At 40.2% G+C, this 19,557-nt stretch overlaps 1 protein-coding gene across 5 annotated transcripts in view; it reads right to left on the bottom strand.

Annotated features, from left to right (window-relative positions):
• The window catches only part of UBR3 (ubiquitin protein ligase E3 component n-recognin 3), a 215,276-nt gene that overhangs the window by 172,509 nt on the left and 23,210 nt on the right, over positions 1 to 19,557 (bottom strand). For all 5 annotated transcript variants that reach the window (XR_006277987.1, XM_038422811.2, XM_038422812.2 and 2 more), the window contains exons 2-5: positions 14,439 to 14,578; positions 9,659 to 9,817; positions 7,807 to 7,950; positions 7,096 to 7,145 (exon numbers count right to left, since the gene is read on the bottom strand). Coding sequence is in view for 4 of the 5 variants with exons in the window: in XM_038422811.2 (XP_038278739.1) it covers positions 7,096 to 7,145; positions 7,807 to 7,950; positions 9,659 to 9,817; positions 14,439 to 14,578 (493 nt within the window). In the remaining variant the exon portion in view is untranslated. The remainder of the gene's footprint in view (positions 1 to 7,095; positions 7,146 to 7,806; positions 7,951 to 9,658; positions 9,818 to 14,438; positions 14,579 to 19,557) is intronic.

Here is a 19,557-nt window from a genome sequence, read left to right as displayed (position 1 = left end):
GTACTTGTGGCACCTTAGAGACTAACAAATTTATTAGAGCATAAGCTTTCGTGAGCTACAGCTCACTTCATCGGATGCATTTGGTGGAAAAAACAGAGGAGAGATTTATATACACACACACAGAGAACATGAAACAATGGGTTTATCATACACACTGTAAGGAGAGTGATCACTTAAGATAAGCCATCACCAACAGCAGGGGGGGGAAAGGAGGAAAACCTTTCATGGTGACAAGCAGGTAGGCTAATTCCAGCAGTTAACAAGAATATCAGAGGTTTCAGAGTAGCAGCCGTGTTAGTCTGTATTCGCAAAAAGAAAAGGAGTACTTGTGGCACCTTAGAGACTAACAAATTTATTAGAGCATAAGCTTTCGTGAGCTACAGCTCACTTCATCGGATGCATCCGATGAAGTGAGCTGTAGCTCACGAAAGCTTATGCTCTAATAAATTTGTTAGTCTCTAAGGTGCCACAAGTACTCCTTTTCTTTTTAAGAATATCAGAGGAACAGTGGGGGGTGGGGTGGGAGGGAGAAATACCATGGGGAAATAGTTTTACTTTGTGTAATGACTCATCCATTCCCAGTCTCTATTCAAGCCTAAGTTAATTGTATCCAGTTTGCAAATTAATTCCAATTCAGCAGTCTCTCCTTGGAGTCTGTTTTTGAAGCTTTTTTGTTGAAGTATAGCCACTCTTAGGTCTGTGATCGAGTGACCAGAGAGATTGAAGTGTTCTCCAACTGGTTTTTGAATGTTATAATTCTTGACGTCTGATTTGTGTCCATTCATTCTTTTACGTAGAGACTGTCCAGTTTGGCCAATGTACATGGCAGAGGGGCATTGCTGGCACATGATGGCATATATCACATTGGTAGATGCGCAGGTGAACGAGCCTCTGATAGTGTGGCTGATGTGATTAGGCCCTATGATGGTATCCCCTGAATAGATATGTGGACAGAGTTGGCAACGGGCTTTGTTGCAAGGATAGGTTCCTGGGTTAGTGGTTCTGTTGTGTGGTGTGTGCTTGCTGGTGAGTATTTGCTTCAGATTGGGGGGCTGTCTGTAAGCAAGGACTGGTCTGTCTCCCAAGATCTGAGAAAGCGATGGCTCGTCCTTCAGGATAGGTTGTAGATCCTTGATGATGCGTTGGAGAGGTTTTAGTTGGGGGCTGAAGGTGATGGCTAGTGGCGTTCTGTTGTTTTCTTTGTTGGGCCTGTCCGGTAGTAGGTGACTTCTGGGTACTCTTCTGGCTCTGTCAATCTGTTTCTTCACTTCAGCAGGTGGGTATTGTAGTTGTAGGAATGCATGATAGAGATCTTGTAGGTGTTTGTCTCTGTCTGAGGGGTTGGAGCAAATGCGGTTATATCGTAGCGCTTGGCTGTAGACACTATCAGAGGCTCGTTCACCTGCGCATCTACCAATGTGATATATGCCATCATGTGCCAGCAATGCCCCTCTGCCATGTACATTGGCCAAACTGGACAGTCTCTACGTAAAAGAATGAATGGACACAAATCAGACGTCAAGAATTATAACATTCAAAAACCAGTTGGAGAACACTTCAATCTCTCTGGTCACTCAATCACAGACCTAAGAGTGGCTATACTTCAACAAAAAAGCTTCAAAAACAGACTCCAACGAGAGACTGCTGAATTGGAATTAATTTGCAAACTGGATACAATTAACTTAGGCTTGAATAGAGACTGGGAATGGATGAGTCATTACACAAAGTAAAACTATTTCCCCATGGTATTTCTCCCTCCCACCCCACCCCCCACTGTTCCTCTGATATTCTTGTTAACTGCTGGAATTAGCCTACTTGCTTGTCACCATGAAAGGTTTTCCTCCTTTCCCCCCCCTGCTGTTGGTGATGGCTTATCTTAAGTGATCACTCTCCTTACAGTGTGTATGATAAACCCATTGTTTCATGTTCTGTGTGTGTGTGTATATAAATCTCTCCTCTGTTTTTTCCACCAAATGCATCCGATGAAGTGAGCTGTAGCTCACGAAAGCTTATGCTCTAATAAATTTGTTAGTCTCTAAGGTGCCACAAGTACTCCTTTTCTTTTTGCGAATACAGACTAACACGGCTGCTACTCTGAAACATCTAGATACAGTACATGTAACTATGAAGTTTAATTTTTATCCCTTTGTAGGTGGTTTTTTTGTTTGGGATTTGTTGTTTTTTGCACGCATGGCCTCTTCTGGCTTTTCCAGCCAAATAACGACTATGAATCTGAGATGGCAACAAAATAATTGAGTAGACATTTTCTAATCAATTTAAATGTTTCTATCCAACATTGAAATAATTTAATTTGTTGGCAGCCAGTTACAATTAGAAGAGCCCTAGCAAATAAAATAATATTTCAGATATATAAAAGGCACTCGTCATCTGAAGTGCACAGAATGCTTTATAAACAAGCAAGCCAGCCTTACAGAAACCAATTTAGATTAAAAACATGATCACCGCCACTTAAATGGGAAAGATGGGGCATAAAAAGAGAAAGTGACATGCAGACAGATATATGAGTTGGGTTCAGGATGCTGGATCCTGGCCTCCAAGTCTACCGTTCTAACAAGCAGATGACACTGCGCCCACTATAATATTAGAGAAGCAAGTTAAATATATTTGTCTTCATTAGACTTTCTGAAATGTGTGATTTCATCCATTTAAGAGGATGAAAGCTATGATCAAATTTGGGGAATAAAGTATCATTTTCTTGAAGAATATTTTCCTCAACTGAAATGTGCGCTGATTACTTGTCTCCCATGTCTCAGTAGGGGAGGATTAAATCTTAATAGAAAGAGTTAGTTTGAGGACTTCAATAGCTCAGACATAGGTGAGGTTTTTCGTAGGAGTGGGTGGGTGAGATTCTGTGGCCTGCGCTGTGCAGGAGGTCGGACTAGATGATCAGAATGGTCCCTTCTGACCTTAGTATCTATGAATCTATCTATGAGTTGAAGTTTAACAGCAATGCATCCTGAACACTCATCTTTTTAGATTCATCCTAAATACAAAAAGGAAAGTACCTTGCTAAATGTCATCTCTCTCCAATTACTCTCCCATGAACTAAAATACTCTTAGAATTCTAAAGGACAGAATAATTCACCGCTACTACTTATTCAGGAAAAAAAAAAAAAAGTCTTACATGAGGAGAAAGCACGATCTTTTCTAACAAACTTATTTTCAATTTTGCTTTAAGGTAGTTTTGCTTTAGTGTTCTTGATGCAGAGTTACTGAACAGTAAGTAATATTTCCCTTTCAGTAATTTGCACTGGAGACACTGAACAAGGTTAAAAGCTTGTTTATTAAAGTATCTTAGAGTAAGTTAACTGGATTTATATTTATAAATGTGTATTTCAGGTCCCACATTTATAAAAGGCCCTTCAGTCTCTTTTTGAGTTGCTAAAAAAACTGAGGGAATCTGGAAGTTATTTTTACCCTCACCCTACATCATATTTACTTTAATCTCCGATTTGTCTGAAAATATGTCAGACAAATTAAGAAAAAAAATGTACTCATAAATTAAAATTGGTTGTGTTTGTTTATTGTTAATCCTTCTTGCTATAGATGTTTCTAAATAAAAGTCTTGGTTGAGATCAAGTGTGAAAATGCCCACTCATGCTCTTTGAGATTACATTTCAATAGGAAAAAAGAAAAAGAGTACTTATGGCACCTTAGAGACTAGCAAATTTATTTGAGCATAAGCCCATCCGATGAAGTGAGCTGTAGCTTACGAAAGCTTATGCTCAGATAAATGTGTTAGTATCTAAGATGCCACAAGCACTCCTTTTCTTTTTGTGAATACAGACTAACATGGCTGCTACTCTGAAACATCTCAATAGGGTAACTGAGAACTTGACTCAGATCCCAGATAGGTCCAAATTTCTCAGTTTTAATAATAATAAATAATAAAAACAACTGCATTCTTAACATAGTTGCTAGTTTGATCTAACATATGGCGATTTGCAGCTTTATACTCGAGATTGGAAAAAAAAGAATGAATTAAGTGTCCACAAGATGTAAAACACTAACTGACAGGCATATTTCAGTTGCTGCTATTCTCTCCCCACTAACTCAATTCCCTTCCCTTGGGCCTTCAATTCTATTCCCCAACCTTCCTTTTAAACTGTTATAATTCACCCAGAGAAATAAATCCTTTTCCCTTTCCACAGTACCAATATGCCTCCCTAGTCCCCATTCATACCCCACCATCCTTTCCAAAAGGAATGCCATATCTGATCCCTCCCCAAACTACCATAATAGCATCAGTTTCCTTTCCTCACAATAGAGCAATCACAAACAAGGAGTGAGCATCATTCTGAATCAAATTCAGAATATTAAGATGAATTTTCTTTTGTTTTATTTAATGTCTCATCAGTAGTATTTCTAGTTGTTATTTCATATTGTGGAGTTGTATTCGTGTAAAGATATGGTTAATGAATAGCAAGCAGTACTTTGAAAAATGTCAACTTATAAATAGCACTGCTGAGAGCGTAACATGTAACTTATTGTAGGTATAAACAAACAATAGATTTTTCACTGCTACACTTGTTCAAATAGATTTCAGGATACACTAAAAGTCCTTGCCAAAGATGAGGTTTTAAAGCATTTTAAAAGTTTGTTCTGTCTCCCTGCTCATATGTCTGAACAAGTTAGAAAAAACTGCTGTCCTGTCCTGGGACTAAGCTATCATCTGGAAGATTGTCAAAAGTTTTGTTAAAAAAAAAAAATTAGGTCCATAAAAACAATATTTCAAGCAAGTTAAGAATACATTAATAAAGCAACTCTACAGTGACGTAACTAGTCCCCATCAATTCTCTTTGCTGATTTCAGCTAACCTACACATAGGTTTTTCTCCTTCTCCCCTACCAAACATGATTAGTAAATAAGGCCAGGTCTACACCAGAGAATTTACATAAGAAAATATTCCCGTTGTTGCTATCACCAGCTCAGCTGCAACAGTGTTAGCATCACTGGGATATCTAGTGCCTAACACTGCTCACACCCCTTTTAGCATCATCTGTTTTAAACTTGCTTAGAACAAGTCTAATTGACATGATGCTGAAAATGACTGCTGGAAAGAGAGAGCCACCTGTGCTAGATATAGCAATTTCCTGCCATACCCTTGGGTGAGCTATTTGAATTAAGTTTAGTATCTTTGGGGCCCATGGTATTAAATTAATGGTTTATGTATTACTGTGGGCTAGAATTGTATGTAAACTTCCTGGTGGGGCGTGGGGAGGCGAGGAAGGGGAAATGTAACAAATGACAGACCTTGGCATTCAAAGGACTATACCAAACGATGTGCCAAACAAGAATGGACTTTTGGAACGAAAAGTGTTAAGTGAACTTCCTGGGGAATATCTAAGGGGAGGTAAATATAAATACCTCACCTGCAATTATGCAAAAATCAAACCTTTTGAAACTATGCTCTGAACAAGCCATTGTCTGCTGATCACCTGTTACAGGAGGCCAAGATCAAAACCCAAGCTGTATAAAGGAAAAACTGAACTGTTCATGGTGGTTCTCCTTCTGAATACGAAACAGTTATGAATTTATAACCCTGAGAGAAAACCCAGTTATGGACTTGAAGCTACCAGAGCCCACGAATGGAGTTAGGTGACCTCTGGTTAAGGTTTTTAGCACACATGTAGGTTCTTTTACTCTTTTTAAATGTTTTTTCTGTAATGCTTTCACTTTAAAAATAAATTTGCTTGCTTATGAAGAGCTTGTAACTGTGGGCAATTACACTATTCATAGCCATTAGAGAGAAAGTAAAGTGCAGATGCTGGCCTGTTTAGGCAGGCTGGCTTGCTGGGGACATCACAGTGTAGGCAGGGAAGTGCACAGCCTAGAAAAAGCCGAGTCAGGAGGGATAGAGACATGGGTCACTAATACGGCTGCGAGTTTGTCTTGGAGGTCACGGATTCCAAGACTTTCTGTGACCTCCGTGACTTCTGCAGCGACCGGTGTGCCTGGCTCAGGGGCAGCTCAGGAAACCCCTGCACCAGTCACACCGGCCACTGCTGGGGCAGTCTTGGGCCACCATGCTCCCCTCCAGCATCAGCAGAGCTTAGGTGTGGGAAGGAGCAGGGGCACGGGACGTGATGGGATGAGACGGGCTCTGGGCGGCACTTATCTGGAAGTGGCAACATCCTCCCCTTCGCTCAGCTGCTAGGCGGAGGCATGGCCAGGCAGCTCTGCACACCGCCTCCACCCAGAGCGCTGGCTTCGCAGCTCCCGTTGACTGGAAACCGCGGCCAACGGGAGCTGCAGGGGCAGTGCCTGAAGACGAAGGCAGCGTGCGCACGCTGCAGAGCAGCCTGACCACGCCTCCGCCTAGCAGCTGAGTGAGGGGGATGTCACCACTTCCGGGGAGCCCCCCAGGTAAGCACTGCCCAGAGCCCACCTTACCCCGTCCCGTGCCCCCTCCTAACCTCTTGCCCCGCCTGCACCAAAACTCTGCTGCAGCTGGGAGGGAGGCACGGAGCCAGGTAGGGAGCCTGGCGGCCCCACCAACACACACCCCCCGCCCCATTACCAGCAGGGGTCCCTGGCCATGCTCTGCTGCCCACCCCCCTGCAAACACCTGGGCTGCCCTCCCCCACCCCAAGTTTTAGTCAGGGGTATACAGTAAAAGTCATGGACAGGTCACGGGCTGTGAATTTTTGTTTACTGCCCATGGCCTGTCCATGACTTTTACTAAAAATACCTGTGACTAAAACATAGCCTTAGTCACTAACCATTACAGCTGAAGACCTAGGAGCCTAGAGTGGGTTCCCTTGTTGGACCACGAGGGAGAATACGGGTGGCAGTTGCCCTGAACTGTGACACCACATATCTATGTTGCTTATACCAGTTCAGCTGAAGCAGTATTAGCAACAATGGAAATTTTTATTTTTTTTTTTTAAAGTTATTTATTGGAGCAAGGGCATAAGGATCTGGTCCTGTAGATCCCTACTAACAGATGTTCTCTCCACTGAACTAGATAGACATACCCCAAGTAGTAAAGATTTGCAGGATTTGGACTAAGGTATTCTCTGTTTATATATTGTTACATTTCTATTTAATTTCTTTTAAAAAAAAAAATCTCACCTCATCTGAAGACTCTCCTTGTCCTGATGTTGCTGTAGCACCTGCTAAACCTTTTGAAATTAAAATAAAATAAAGATTTCCTTCACAATTCTTGTACTGACGAGAGACACGTTTTATAAAATTTAATGATCCATAAAGAAACACAAAACATAATCTTAGCTGTAGCCACACTGCCTCATACTGATCTCATTAGCTCTCACGAGATAAGCAGTACTGGGCTTGGCAGTACTTGGAGGGGAGATCTCCAAGGGATATTCAGGGTACTTGAAGAAGTGATGCTTGTGATTCAGAAGTATATCCCACCATAGTGCTTCAGTGCACTATGTTGGCAGAAAAACATTCTTTCAGAAGGGACAAACTGAAGTCCTGATCACTTCTGGCCATCAAAAATCCAGGGCACTATTGCAATAATAAGGACTTAACCCAGTTACAGTCCCTAAATTCCAATATGAGTAATTACATCTTGCCTACTCGAATCCCACTAATTCTCTGATTGGATAAGGATTATTATTCACATCCTATCCCTGAAGTACTATGTTTAGTTTTTTTGGTGCAGTTACAATAGGTCCTGCATTTTGGCAGTATGTGAAGTGATCCCTACGAATAGTTTAATTTCATGAAGCACTTCAAATACTGTTTAGGACACAAGAAAGAGAAGATTTTTTTTTAAAAAGCAAGATTTTTTTTGCCAAGATGTTTTTCTACACAAACCTTGAATTGCTAAAGTGCTAGTCCCAGATGCTTGCTCCTGCATACCACATGCAAGTTTATCCTCAGGAAATGCCAGTCCAGAGCCTTTCAAAGCTATGAGGTATTTTTCATGACTTTTCTTTGCACATGCATTTTCTCCAACACCTTGAATATATATTTAAAACAACATTAAAGCAAAGAAAAACAAGTATTCAGTTCATGTACTAACACAAAAGGCCTCACTTAATGAGATTCATTCCAAAAGCATTTATTTTACAAGACAAGCATTTATTTTAAAAGTGATCCACAATATTTATTAAAAAAAAAAAAAAGGCAGAAACCCCAAGTTGGTGGAAATAAAAGGATACTGAAGTGAATTAGGCTTTATATATAAAACTCATTTTAAATTGTCTAAATTTTGACAGAGAATGTTCTTAGAGCATCAAACAGGAAAAAACATAGCCACTTTATTTTTGGATCTCAAAATAAAAAAAAAAAAGTTGAGTTGAGACCACTGTAGCAGCAGTTAACCAAGATTATTCCCAGAGCTATAGACACTTCCACTCACATCCAAGTTGCTGGTTCACAAAGTAGTAAATACATTGCACACATTGGATTAAAATCTTCAAAAAGCAAATGGCTAGGAAAAAAATCAATATTTCTCTAGTGAAAAAATTGTATGGGGAAATAATTTTGTTTTCAGGTTTTTAAGCAAGCTATTAAACAATGGAAAGGCAAATGCCACAGAGATGACAACATCCTTTTTAGCTGCCCACCTGCTAGTGGGCCACAAAAACGCCTCACGCTTTGCTGTGTTCTGCCTCCAGGGAGGCTAGGTCTCCACTCATAGAGGTACGTTCCCTATTCCTGCAGGCATATTTCCTTATTCCACACAATCCTCCCCCCATTGTCACCCCCCAAAAAAAAAACAACAAAAAAACAGGCTCTTCCACCTAAGCACAAAATGCATATGAAGTCTGCTACTCTGTGATGCAGGCTGAGCTTTTGCCCTGCAGAGTAAAAATTATTAAACTTTTCATTCAAAAGAGATCGTGCTTGGTTCCCAAAAGACTTTCCCTTAAAGCATGAAAAAGTCAATTTGGGAGAGAGGAGAGCAGGACAAAGTAATTTTCAGCAGTATTCCTAAGTATTTCTCTTTCAGATAGAAGACTGCTGTCTAAGAGTTTTGCCCTCCTTTAACCCACAGCTGCTCAAGATAATTATACTAACTTAAAGCCAGAGTAACTCCTATCTGCTTTGTAGTCATATAGAAGTAGGTTAGAGAGACTCAAAAATGAAAGCAGCAAGCCACAGAAAGCAGGGAGTTCATTTGCATCAGGTCTTCCTAACCAGTGACTGTGTAACATTTTGGGCTGAATGGGAGGGGGAGCATCAGAGAAAGAAAATAGGTGGCTTATGTATCAGGCTATTTTTACTGTGAACAGAATACCCCACAGTCTCAGGCAGCAACAGGTATGCTTTATGAGAGCAGGTCCTAAAATAAAATATGAGGCATTTATGAGCATATGTTTTGATGGTAATAAAAATGTTAGTTAAGTCAGCTCTGTTCTTGATCTTAGACCAATTATAAAAATGTTTATTGAAATGATATGTCCTTACAAAAATACTTGTGCCACAAAAGACCCTACTCCACAGTTCTTACATTAGCAAAATTCCCATCGGTTTCTCAAGCACTAAAAATAGCAATTAACTCTGATGTCAGTTTAATTATTCTTATAATTATTTTTCTGATCTTTTTGGTGATATCAGAACAAAAGAATACAGTACACTGGCCTGATAATGAACAAAAATGGCTTCAATTTAAATTCCTAATAATTTCAACGTTCATTAACAGGAATATGAATGAACTCACCAGAGCTCAGATCTTTGTAGAACTGTTGGTTTGTCAAAACCTGGGTAAGGACTGATCGCATTGCTCCTCCCATTTTGGTCAAGTCTTCTAGAAAGGAAACATGAGGCTCCAACATCTGAAGAATTCTGTGAAGGTCTTTTTCTGATGGCAGATCAAGAGCTGGAAACCCAATAGAAGAAGTTTAAGGCAGAGAGCTGGAAACCCAATAAAAGAAGTTTAAGGCAGAGAAAGACAATTGTTTTATTTTATTTTTATTGTTTCAATAAAGCATTGTACTGAACATTTCAGTAGACTAAAACACTAGTTAGATCACCAGTAAAATGTGTTTATAGACAGTCTGGTCTCACTTATGAATTATCCCCACTTGATAAACATACAACATTAGATAATTGGATTTATGATCAAGAGAGATCCAGGATTGAAACAACAGGGACACTACAAGTTAGTACTATGATGCAAAGGCAATAATACAAATACATAGTGAGCTTATAGAGCAAAATGAATGGCCATAGCCAGTGCTGTCAGTACAGTACAGACCTGTTTACGCACGAATCCGCTTAACGAGTGGTAGCGCCATGCCTCCCAGTGCTACCTATTTAACATGTGAGATTCATTAACACACGGTACAGGAACTTGCTATGTAGTGCTACAGATTTGCTTACTAATATAGAAATCGACAGGAAGTGCAGAGCAGAAACGTGTTGTATGTCTTTACCGATATTGGTAAAGAGGTATCACGCACGCTTAGTCATTGTCATGCTAGAGAGAGAGATACACAATATATAGTAGTTATATAGTAATATATATACACTACATTAGAAAATTTTAAACCGTAGACCTAATATAAATGGCAGAGGGCAAGCGTCAGGGTTCCTACACCATAGAAGAAAAGCTAGCTGCAATAGATCGAGTAAATAGCGGAGAAACCCAGGCCAAAGTTTCAAAAGATATTGGGATTGCCGAATCTATTTTCCGAGGATGATTAAAAAACTAATCTAAACTGAATGGCTTTGTATAAAATATTGATTCTGTTGCGGGGCTTAAGCAAAAACGTGTGCACTATTCAGGAAAACCCACAGTAGACAAAGCCATGCGCACAGGGTTTGCTCAGGAAAGGCTGAAAGAAATGCCTCTAAGTGGGCAATTCTTCAAGCCCAAGCGACAAAATTTGGAAACTTAACCGGGGATGAATCATTCCAAGCCAGCAAGGGGTTTATAAGTCGTTTTAAAAAGCGTCACGGCATAGCGCAGGTATTGATTTCTGGAGAAAGCCGACCAGCTGATGAATCAGCTGCAAACGCATTTCCCACCGAATTAAACTCTATTTTATAAAATAAAGACTACCACGAAGAACAACTTTATAATTGTGATGAAACAGCTTTATTTGCAAAACTGCTACCTGGTAAGATGTTAGCCTTTAATTACAAGACACAAAAAACAGCTGGATTTAAAAAGATAAAAGATCGTGTGACTCTTCTTTTTTGTAGTAATAAGATGGGAAGCCATAAGCTTGCCCCTCTTCTCACTGGCCGTTTTCATAACCCTCGCTGCTTTAACCACCTCAATAGAGCCAAACTGCCAGTAATATACACTAACAGCAAAAATGCTTGGATGACTAGACACATTTTCGATGACTGGTTCCATAACAGCTTTGTTCCAGCTGTTCGTAAGCATCTGCAATCAAAGAAACTCAAAGCCAAAGCACTTTTGCTATTTGACAATTGTCCAGCCCATCCTCCAGCTGGATCACTGGTACTGAGCGATGGAAAAATTCAAGTGCCATATCTACCATTCAACACAACATCAAAAATTCAACTTTTAGACCATGGCATTATTCAGAATTTTAAAAACAATTATCGACGGGAGCCGATTTAGGCGATTGTGTCATGCACGTCTTCAGGCATTTCCGAATTCCTGAAACAGTTAAACATGAAGGAAATTATTTATTTAGTTAAAGAAGCTTGGGACAGAGTAAAACAAAAGTCCACTGAAAACTGCTGGATGGAGGTGATCGGTGATGCCTTTTCTGTCAAAGACGGCTCAGACTCGGAAAACTCCAACAGTGGCACTGATTCAGAGACAGACTTTGAAGGATTTTCGGAAGATGACTTCCTACAAACATGCACGCAGATAAAAGAGGATAAAGGTAAACTTCTCTTTCAAATGATAAAGATTTTAGTTTGAACACCTCGCCAGAAATCATTACCGAGTGAAGATTGCCCGACTTCAGAATTTCTGTCCGAGGAAGAAATATTAACGGGCTGCGAAGCTACACTGGACCACGAAAGTGATGGTGAGGATGTCATTGAAAATGTCAAAATTTCGCCCACAGAAGCCCTTAGTGCTGTAGAAACTGTTGTAAGATTTATGGAGGAGCAAAATGCAGAAAATATCTAAATCTTTCATCTGCAGACTTCATAAGAAAGAAAAAAAATGCACGCCAAAAAGAGCAGAAAATAACGGCGTTTTTCTAAGTGAATCAGACACTTTTTTCAGAGTGGCCCTCTTAACCCGCGGTCTGTTAACACGCGGTCGTTACGGCTTGACTCCCAACATCCGCACGTAAACAGGTCTGTACGTATATTACTTTCTAAGAAATAACATCTCTATACAATAGAAAATCACGTTTGACTGAAATATAACCACATGAATCATGTGTATGTCAATATCTCTCCACAAGATGAAATTTCTATTTTTCAATTTGCTTTGTTAAAAGAATGTTACGATTGTTTGTGGAACCTTAATTTTGTCCCCTTCTGCGTAAGCATTACAAGAGACCTTAATTACACTTTTAAAAAATTAGTGTTATGGAGAATGGTTAAGACTGATCAGAGTTTTCTGTTAAAGAGAACATTTCTCAAAATGCTTTAAAATCCACATGTCATAGTTCAGGGCAACTGCACCTGTATTCCCCCTCCAGAGCCCACCAAGGGCACCCACTTTAGGCTCCTAGCTAATCACAAATCACCTCTTGTGGGAAGTTACCCGCATCTCTCTCTCTCTCTCTCTCTCTCTCCCCCTCCTTCCCTCCCTCCCCTGACTGGGAGTTTTCCAGGCTGCTCACTTCCCTGCCTACACTGTGATATCCGCAGCAAGCCAGATTGCTTAAACAGGCCAGCATCTGTACTTTGCTTTCTCTCCAAAGACTATGAATAACTAATTGCAAGCACTCAAAAAACACTAGATCTTTATAAGCAAGCCAATTTAAAATGAAAGCATTACAGAATTTTTTTAAAAAAATAATAAAATAACCTGCATGCCAGTAAGTTTACCAGAGATTACCCCCTCCCCCATGTTTTAACAAGAGCTTTGGTAGGAGTTAGTCCTTCAAACCCTAAAAAAGGGTTTCTCTGTGGTTACAAGTTCATAACAGCCTTAACTCAGAACAAGAAACACCATAAATAGTTGTCTTTCCTTTATACAACTTGGGCCTTTGATTTCAGATTCCAGGAACAGGTAATTGTAGGCCTGGCTTGAGTATGAGTAACTGGACATGAGTGAGGTCTCATGTCTTGAGAGAGAAAATTAGGGAGGTAAATGGATCAGCAGGTTGAAACAGAATGCTTGTACTAGCTAAGACAAGGGAGATGTCCATTGTAAATGGTTTCCTGGGTAAGAGAAGTCGGGAACAAAGATGAGGTAAAGAGTAAGTAATACATGGATGGTGCATGGACAGAGATGCTGCACAGGGATTGGTTCCTACAAAGTAACAAGCCAATCCAAAAACATGTAATGCAATGCATCATAAATGCAGTGCAATGTGTAAATGTATATAAAGGAAGAGGTCTGCTTTGCAACTGTGTATATGTGGTATGCCCTGTACCCACCCCTATGCTTGAAACTGATCAACTCAAGTATAGTTTGATTGTATGCCAATAAAGAAATGAGTGATGAGTTCGGAGTAGAGCTGAATTCTTGGGGAACTAAGTAAAGAGGTCTTGGTGAAACCCCAACAGTAATCAGCAGACAGTGGCCCTCTCTTTGGGGTGTAGCTTCAAAAGGTTTGATTTTTTGCACAGAGTGGGATATTTGCATTCACTTTTCCCTAGAGATTCCTCAGGAAAACTGCACGACACTGTCCCAAAAGTCCATTCTTATCTGCCCCATTCAATTATAATGTTCAATTAGAGTCCTTTGAAGCTCACAACACTTCCCCAGGCTCATACATCCCATCTCCTTCCTCTCCCCCCCCCCAGCCACAAAAAAAGATTACATACTTCTTCCCACAATAATACATAAACTCTGCATTTAATACAACGGACTCCAAACACAAACTTAATTCAATAAGATTCTTCAAGGATATTGCAGGAAATTGCCCTATCTCTCTCACCATGAACACAGGGAGCCTGTTATGAAATCTGATATGCCACAACAAGGATCAGAATAGACTTTATAGTGCAAGTTTAGCATAATTCTGTCAAAAGATTAAGGAGATACAGCCTACCCGAAAGTGAGCCGCTTTCAATTTTCAAAGTGCTCTGAAATACACAGTACCCTCTATTTACAGGAAGGGCACAAACCAATGCAAGGCAAACTTAACTCCACATTACTGAAGTTTTTTGGCAGTGACTAAAATTAAATTGAGCTCACCAAGTTCTGACCGATTGCACGCGCGCGCACACACACACGCACGCACGCACCAGAGTTCTGATCCTTTCAATATGTGGTTTGGAAAGGATTCCCTAGGTTCAGCACAGACTAAAGTTAGCATCTTCACAAAGAATCATAATCAAGAGACAGCAACATAAACCATGCTATCCACATGCAAATTGAAACATACCAGGTTCATTATATCCTTCTCTTAAGTACTGAATAATACTAAAGATGAATTGTGGAAGAACTAGTTCTGACATCATCAACAAGTCTTTTGGGACACAGGGAACATTTGAACTTGATTTCATCCGGTGACGCTGACAAAACCTACAAGACAAACAGGGGAAAAAAAAAAAAGTTAGCCAAGTACCAATACAGTTCAGAACAGGTATCCGAAAAACAAAACAAACAAACCCTGAGCCACGACTATTTTCAATTCCCATTACTGATTTGCACACTTATGTGCATAAGAGAGGGTACCATGGAATAGGTATTCTGTACAAAAGTTAGTTACGATGAAGATATAATTGTGTTCACATTCTCCCTGCCATATCCCCAGTAAATCATAAAATAAAGTTGAGATATTCTTTCAGAAGTTAATCAGAACATAGGATGATTTTCCACATTATGAGCATCTTCCAAGGAACTGGGAAGAGAATACTGTCATGGTATTTCTCATAATTAAAATGTGTTTATGCCTGCCTTCCAAAATAGAAGTTGAAATGTTTTCCTCCAGTGAATCTGTACTGGTTTGCTGTATGGATATTGGTAAGCACTGAGCTGACACAAACACCTCTTCGAAAGCATTAAAACATTTGTTTTGAAAGGGAAACACACTTATGATCACAGACAGTTAAGAAAAATCTCAAAATCAGACATGGGACCTACCAACTTGCAGAGTCTTTTCAACGGAGAACAATTCGATATTTTATTCTCTTTGCTAAATCTGGATATTACAAGTTTGTATGTTTTGTTCAGTGTGTGTAAAATAGGAGGGGGAGATTGTCACCCCACTACAACAGCCACAGGACCGATGTACAGGAACCCTACAAACACTGGGTCCCGCCATACAAGGATTCCCCTGGCATAGGAACTACAGAAGACAGCCATGAGGCTTATGGGGCTGACATAACTTAGACAGGCAGCCGGGGCTGTCTAAGTTGCACCAGGAGTCCCAGAGCACCCCATAATAAAGGGGACACAAAGGTGGCCTCAAGCCTCCATATCCCACCTTTCCACCTGGCCTCTCACTGTCTGAGAGGCAAAGCACAAGATCACACCCTGAGTCTTGATGTTATTTTAGTTCATGAATTTTCAGGCTTAATTGGGGGAGGGGGGGCGCAAAGAAATAATCCTAAAGCATGTCTGTCCCCCACCTCCTACCAATCTTTAATTTAAACTGGGTGGATGGGAGGGGGAATCTAACTACACATCTCCATTTAAATCCTTCTGTGAAATATCTGAATCTCTACACAGTCAAAGAGAAGAACTAATCCTTCAGACCTTTAATCACAGAAGCAGGCTTGCTGACATAAGCAGAACAACTTGTTTGAGTGTAAGGATTCACATCAGGCCCTATCTTTGACTGTGTAGCAATTCAGAGATATCTACAAAAGAATAACAGGCTGATCCTGCATCAACTTAACTATGCATATATTGCTTAATAAAAGCCACTCCTCTTGTCCTTGTTGGGAAGCCCTGCAGATGACAGAACCACAAGCCTGCAGGATTCCTTAGGCAACAGGTATAATCCAAAGTCCACTGAAATCAATGGAAAAACTCCCACTGATCTCAATGGGCACTGAATCAGGCCCACTTGCACTCTGCCAGGTTAGTGTTATCAAGGGTCTTCAAATCACACATCTGGGATATTTACCCAGACCAGGAAAAAAAAAAAAGGCCAAAACCATGGGAGGAGGCATCTAAAAATACATGGTTTAAAAACAGTAAATTTGATTTGACAGTGTCACTTAGCAATAAACAGCTACTCATGTTTATCATCATCATATATTGATACATCACTGACAAATGGCTGTGCCTGAATATGAAATTATTTTCTATAGTCATACCCTCATTGAGAAATTGGCTATACCACCACTTTAGGAAGAAACTCTATGTTTTCTATAGAAGAAGATTCTTCAAGAAGGAGAGGCTCAAAAGAACCAATTCAGGTCTTATAGTGAAACACAATAATACAGGAAGGGGCTTAGAAAAAGAAAAATCAGTTCTAAGGAAGAGGGTATCAGACTTTTAGGCCAAAAATAGAGAGGCTGTCCAGTCCAAAAAGAAAAGGAGTACTTGTGGCACCTTAGAGACTAACAAATTTATTAGAGCATAAGCTTTCGTGAGCTATAGCTCACTTCATCGGATGCATTTGGTGGCTTTTTTTTTTTCCCACCAAATGCATCCGATGAAGTGAGCTGTAGCTCACGAAAGCTTATGCTCTAATAAATTTGTTAGTCTCTAAGGTGCCACAAGTACTCCTTTTCTTTTTGTGAATACAGACTAACACGCTGCTACTCTGAAACCTGTCCAGTCCAAGGATCAACTGTGCATTCAGACAATATACATATATTTCCCAGCTCACAGCAGCCTACCTTCCAATAGCTGCACCTTCACAAGAGTAAATGTGAGCTATAACTCATGAAAGCTTATGCTCAAATAAATTTGTTAGTCTCTAAGGTGCCACAAGTACTCCTTTTCTCTTTATACTATTATATTTTATTTCATTTATTTTCTCTTTCATTGAACAAATAATGTATTGCTTAAGTGCAATTATAGTCTGTTGATTTAGAGGGCTACAACTATTGCTTGTTCATCTGTGGGAACAAAAGTGCCCTCAGAGGAGGAAGACAAACCAGGTGAAGTGTCTGTGGTCTAGTGTCTGTGGGTTAGTTAAACAGAAAGCCAATGAAAAGGAATTTAGGAACAGAACACTGTACTCATGTGTATTCCTGCCTACAGATGGAGGTCCACGTTGGCAGAAAATGAGCTCCGAGTAACCTTTTGGTTGGAGGATCAGTACCTCATTAGAACACTAAGATACACAGTTTCTCTTTTATCTCAACTACAGCCTTTTTATGAGGTTTTTCCAAGGTCAATCAAACAATTTATAAGATTTAAAGGCACACTAGCAATTATAAGTTTATTATTTTACAATAATGTATATTTTATATCCTTATCACTTTAATCAGTCCGCTGTACATTTTTATGTTCCTCAAATGTATTTTTGTAGGTAAGCAACTCACGCTGGTGTTCTGAAGATCCTGGTAACAAAGCCTGCAAATGTGCACGTAGAGCAAAAACTCCAACCCACCCTATGATGCTGCCATCTCCTTCCCTTCTCCAAAAATAGCTCTGCTCCTAGGAAGCCTTTCCAAAGGGGAGATCCACTCAAGAATCAGGCCTATTGAATTTACCTCACATCTGATCTACCTGGAGCTAAAGGATATAAAGCACGTCTCCACCCTAAATGCCCCCAAAATAATGTGATTTATAGCAGATCTGAAATGAGTGGGGGTTTTTTTTGTTTTCTTGGTTTTTTTTTTTTTTTTTAAAATATAGGCTCTGCAAGATCAAGAAGGAAAGAAAATTCCATCCACAGTGAAGGACCCTTCATTTAAAAAAAAAAAAAAAAAAAGGACAATCTCAGCAGTCTCCCCTCCTTCTTAAACAGAGGGAGATCCAGACATGGATTACTTTCCAGATAACCAGGCTCCTAGCCTTACAGCATGTGTGCCAAAATCATTCTGTAGAAATATACACATTCCATATCTGTGGTTCATGGACACCTTAGTCCGCAGTGTTAATGAGAGCTTTGAACAATGATCAGGAGTAAAATACAGCCATTAAGTAGTAACTAAATTATGTTATTGTCACACTCAGCATTAATGGGAAAATATGCTGCCCTTTGTCTCTCTTCCTTTATTCACTTTCTCTCTCACTCACACCCTCCTGTCAGCTGTTTGAAATGGGTCATCCTGATTATCACTACAAAAGGGTTTTTTTTCCCCTCCTGCTGATAATAGCCGACCTTAATTGATTGGTGTCATTACAGTTGGTATGGCAACACCCATTTTTTCATGTTCTCTGTGTGTATATTATATATATCTTCCTACTGTATTTTCCACTCCTTGCATCCGATGAAGTGGGTTTTAGCCCACGAAAGCTTATGCCCAAATAAATGTATTAGTCTCTAAGTTGCCACAAAGTACTCCTCAGCTTTTTTTGCTGATACAGACTAACACTGCTACCACTTTGAAACCTCTCCCACTTCTCTATCTTTGTATCTATCCTTCCCCCTGCCCACATTTCCTTCCTTTCTCAATTTCCACCTCCTGAGTTTTACTCCTAGCCCTTCCTTCATCCCATCTGCAGAAATGATGAGCAAATAAACAGCTAATGCTGACATTTAGAGTGTAAACATTAGTCTTTAGGAGTTACCACTCCAAAGAGAATAATGGGGGCAGGGGAGATCACACTTCTCAGAGCCATTGTTTCAAGCTGTCTGTAAATTCAGTGAGGCTTGGTCTACACGAGCAAGCCACAACCCTGAGCAACGCAGTTATATTGATCTAACTCCCAGTATAGAAAGCACTATGTCAACAGGAGGGTTCCTCCGATCGACATAGCTACTGCCTCTCAGGAAGGTCAATTACCTATGCCAAGGAGAGAAGCTCTCCTGTCAGCATAGGTAGCATCTTCACCAGTGGTTCTCAAAATTTTGTATTGGTGACACCTTGCTCCCAGCAAGCCACTGAGTGTGACCCTCTTATAAATTAAAAACACACTTTTTATATTTAACACTATTATAAAGGCTGGAGGTGAAGTGAGGTTTGGGGTAGAGGCTGACAGCTCGCAACCCCCACTAATAACCTCAATGATCCCCTGATGGATCACGACCCCCAGTTTGAGAACCCAGGGTCTTTGCTGAAGCGTTATGGTGGTGGAGCTACATCAGGGCAATTGCACCACTGCAGCATTTTAAGTGTAGACAAGCCCTAAGACCACACCACACCACTTTACGCTCAGTTTATGTTTTCAGGGTTATCTTTGCACTCCTGAGGACCACAAACTTGCCCTTGTATCAAAAGAAAGCTTAGATTCTGCAGTCTGAATATGCCAGATAGGCACATAAACATAAAAGGCAGGATGGACCTGGCCCCCAGTTCAGGTGTTTGATACTCTGCTTTATAACTTAAGATTAACATCTTAAATAACAGCAGGAAATCATCAGACAGTGACGATCACAATAGATCCTTGCTCCAGAGAGGACTGTTCCTTAGTTACATCTAGTCAGAGGTGAA

This window comes from Dermochelys coriacea, chromosome 11 (genome assembly GCF_009764565.3).
Source record: "Dermochelys coriacea isolate rDerCor1 chromosome 11, rDerCor1.pri.v4, whole genome shotgun sequence".
NCBI lineage: Eukaryota > Metazoa > Chordata > Testudines > Dermochelyidae > Dermochelys > Dermochelys coriacea.
This window is presented reverse-complemented; position numbering and strand designations above follow the sequence as displayed.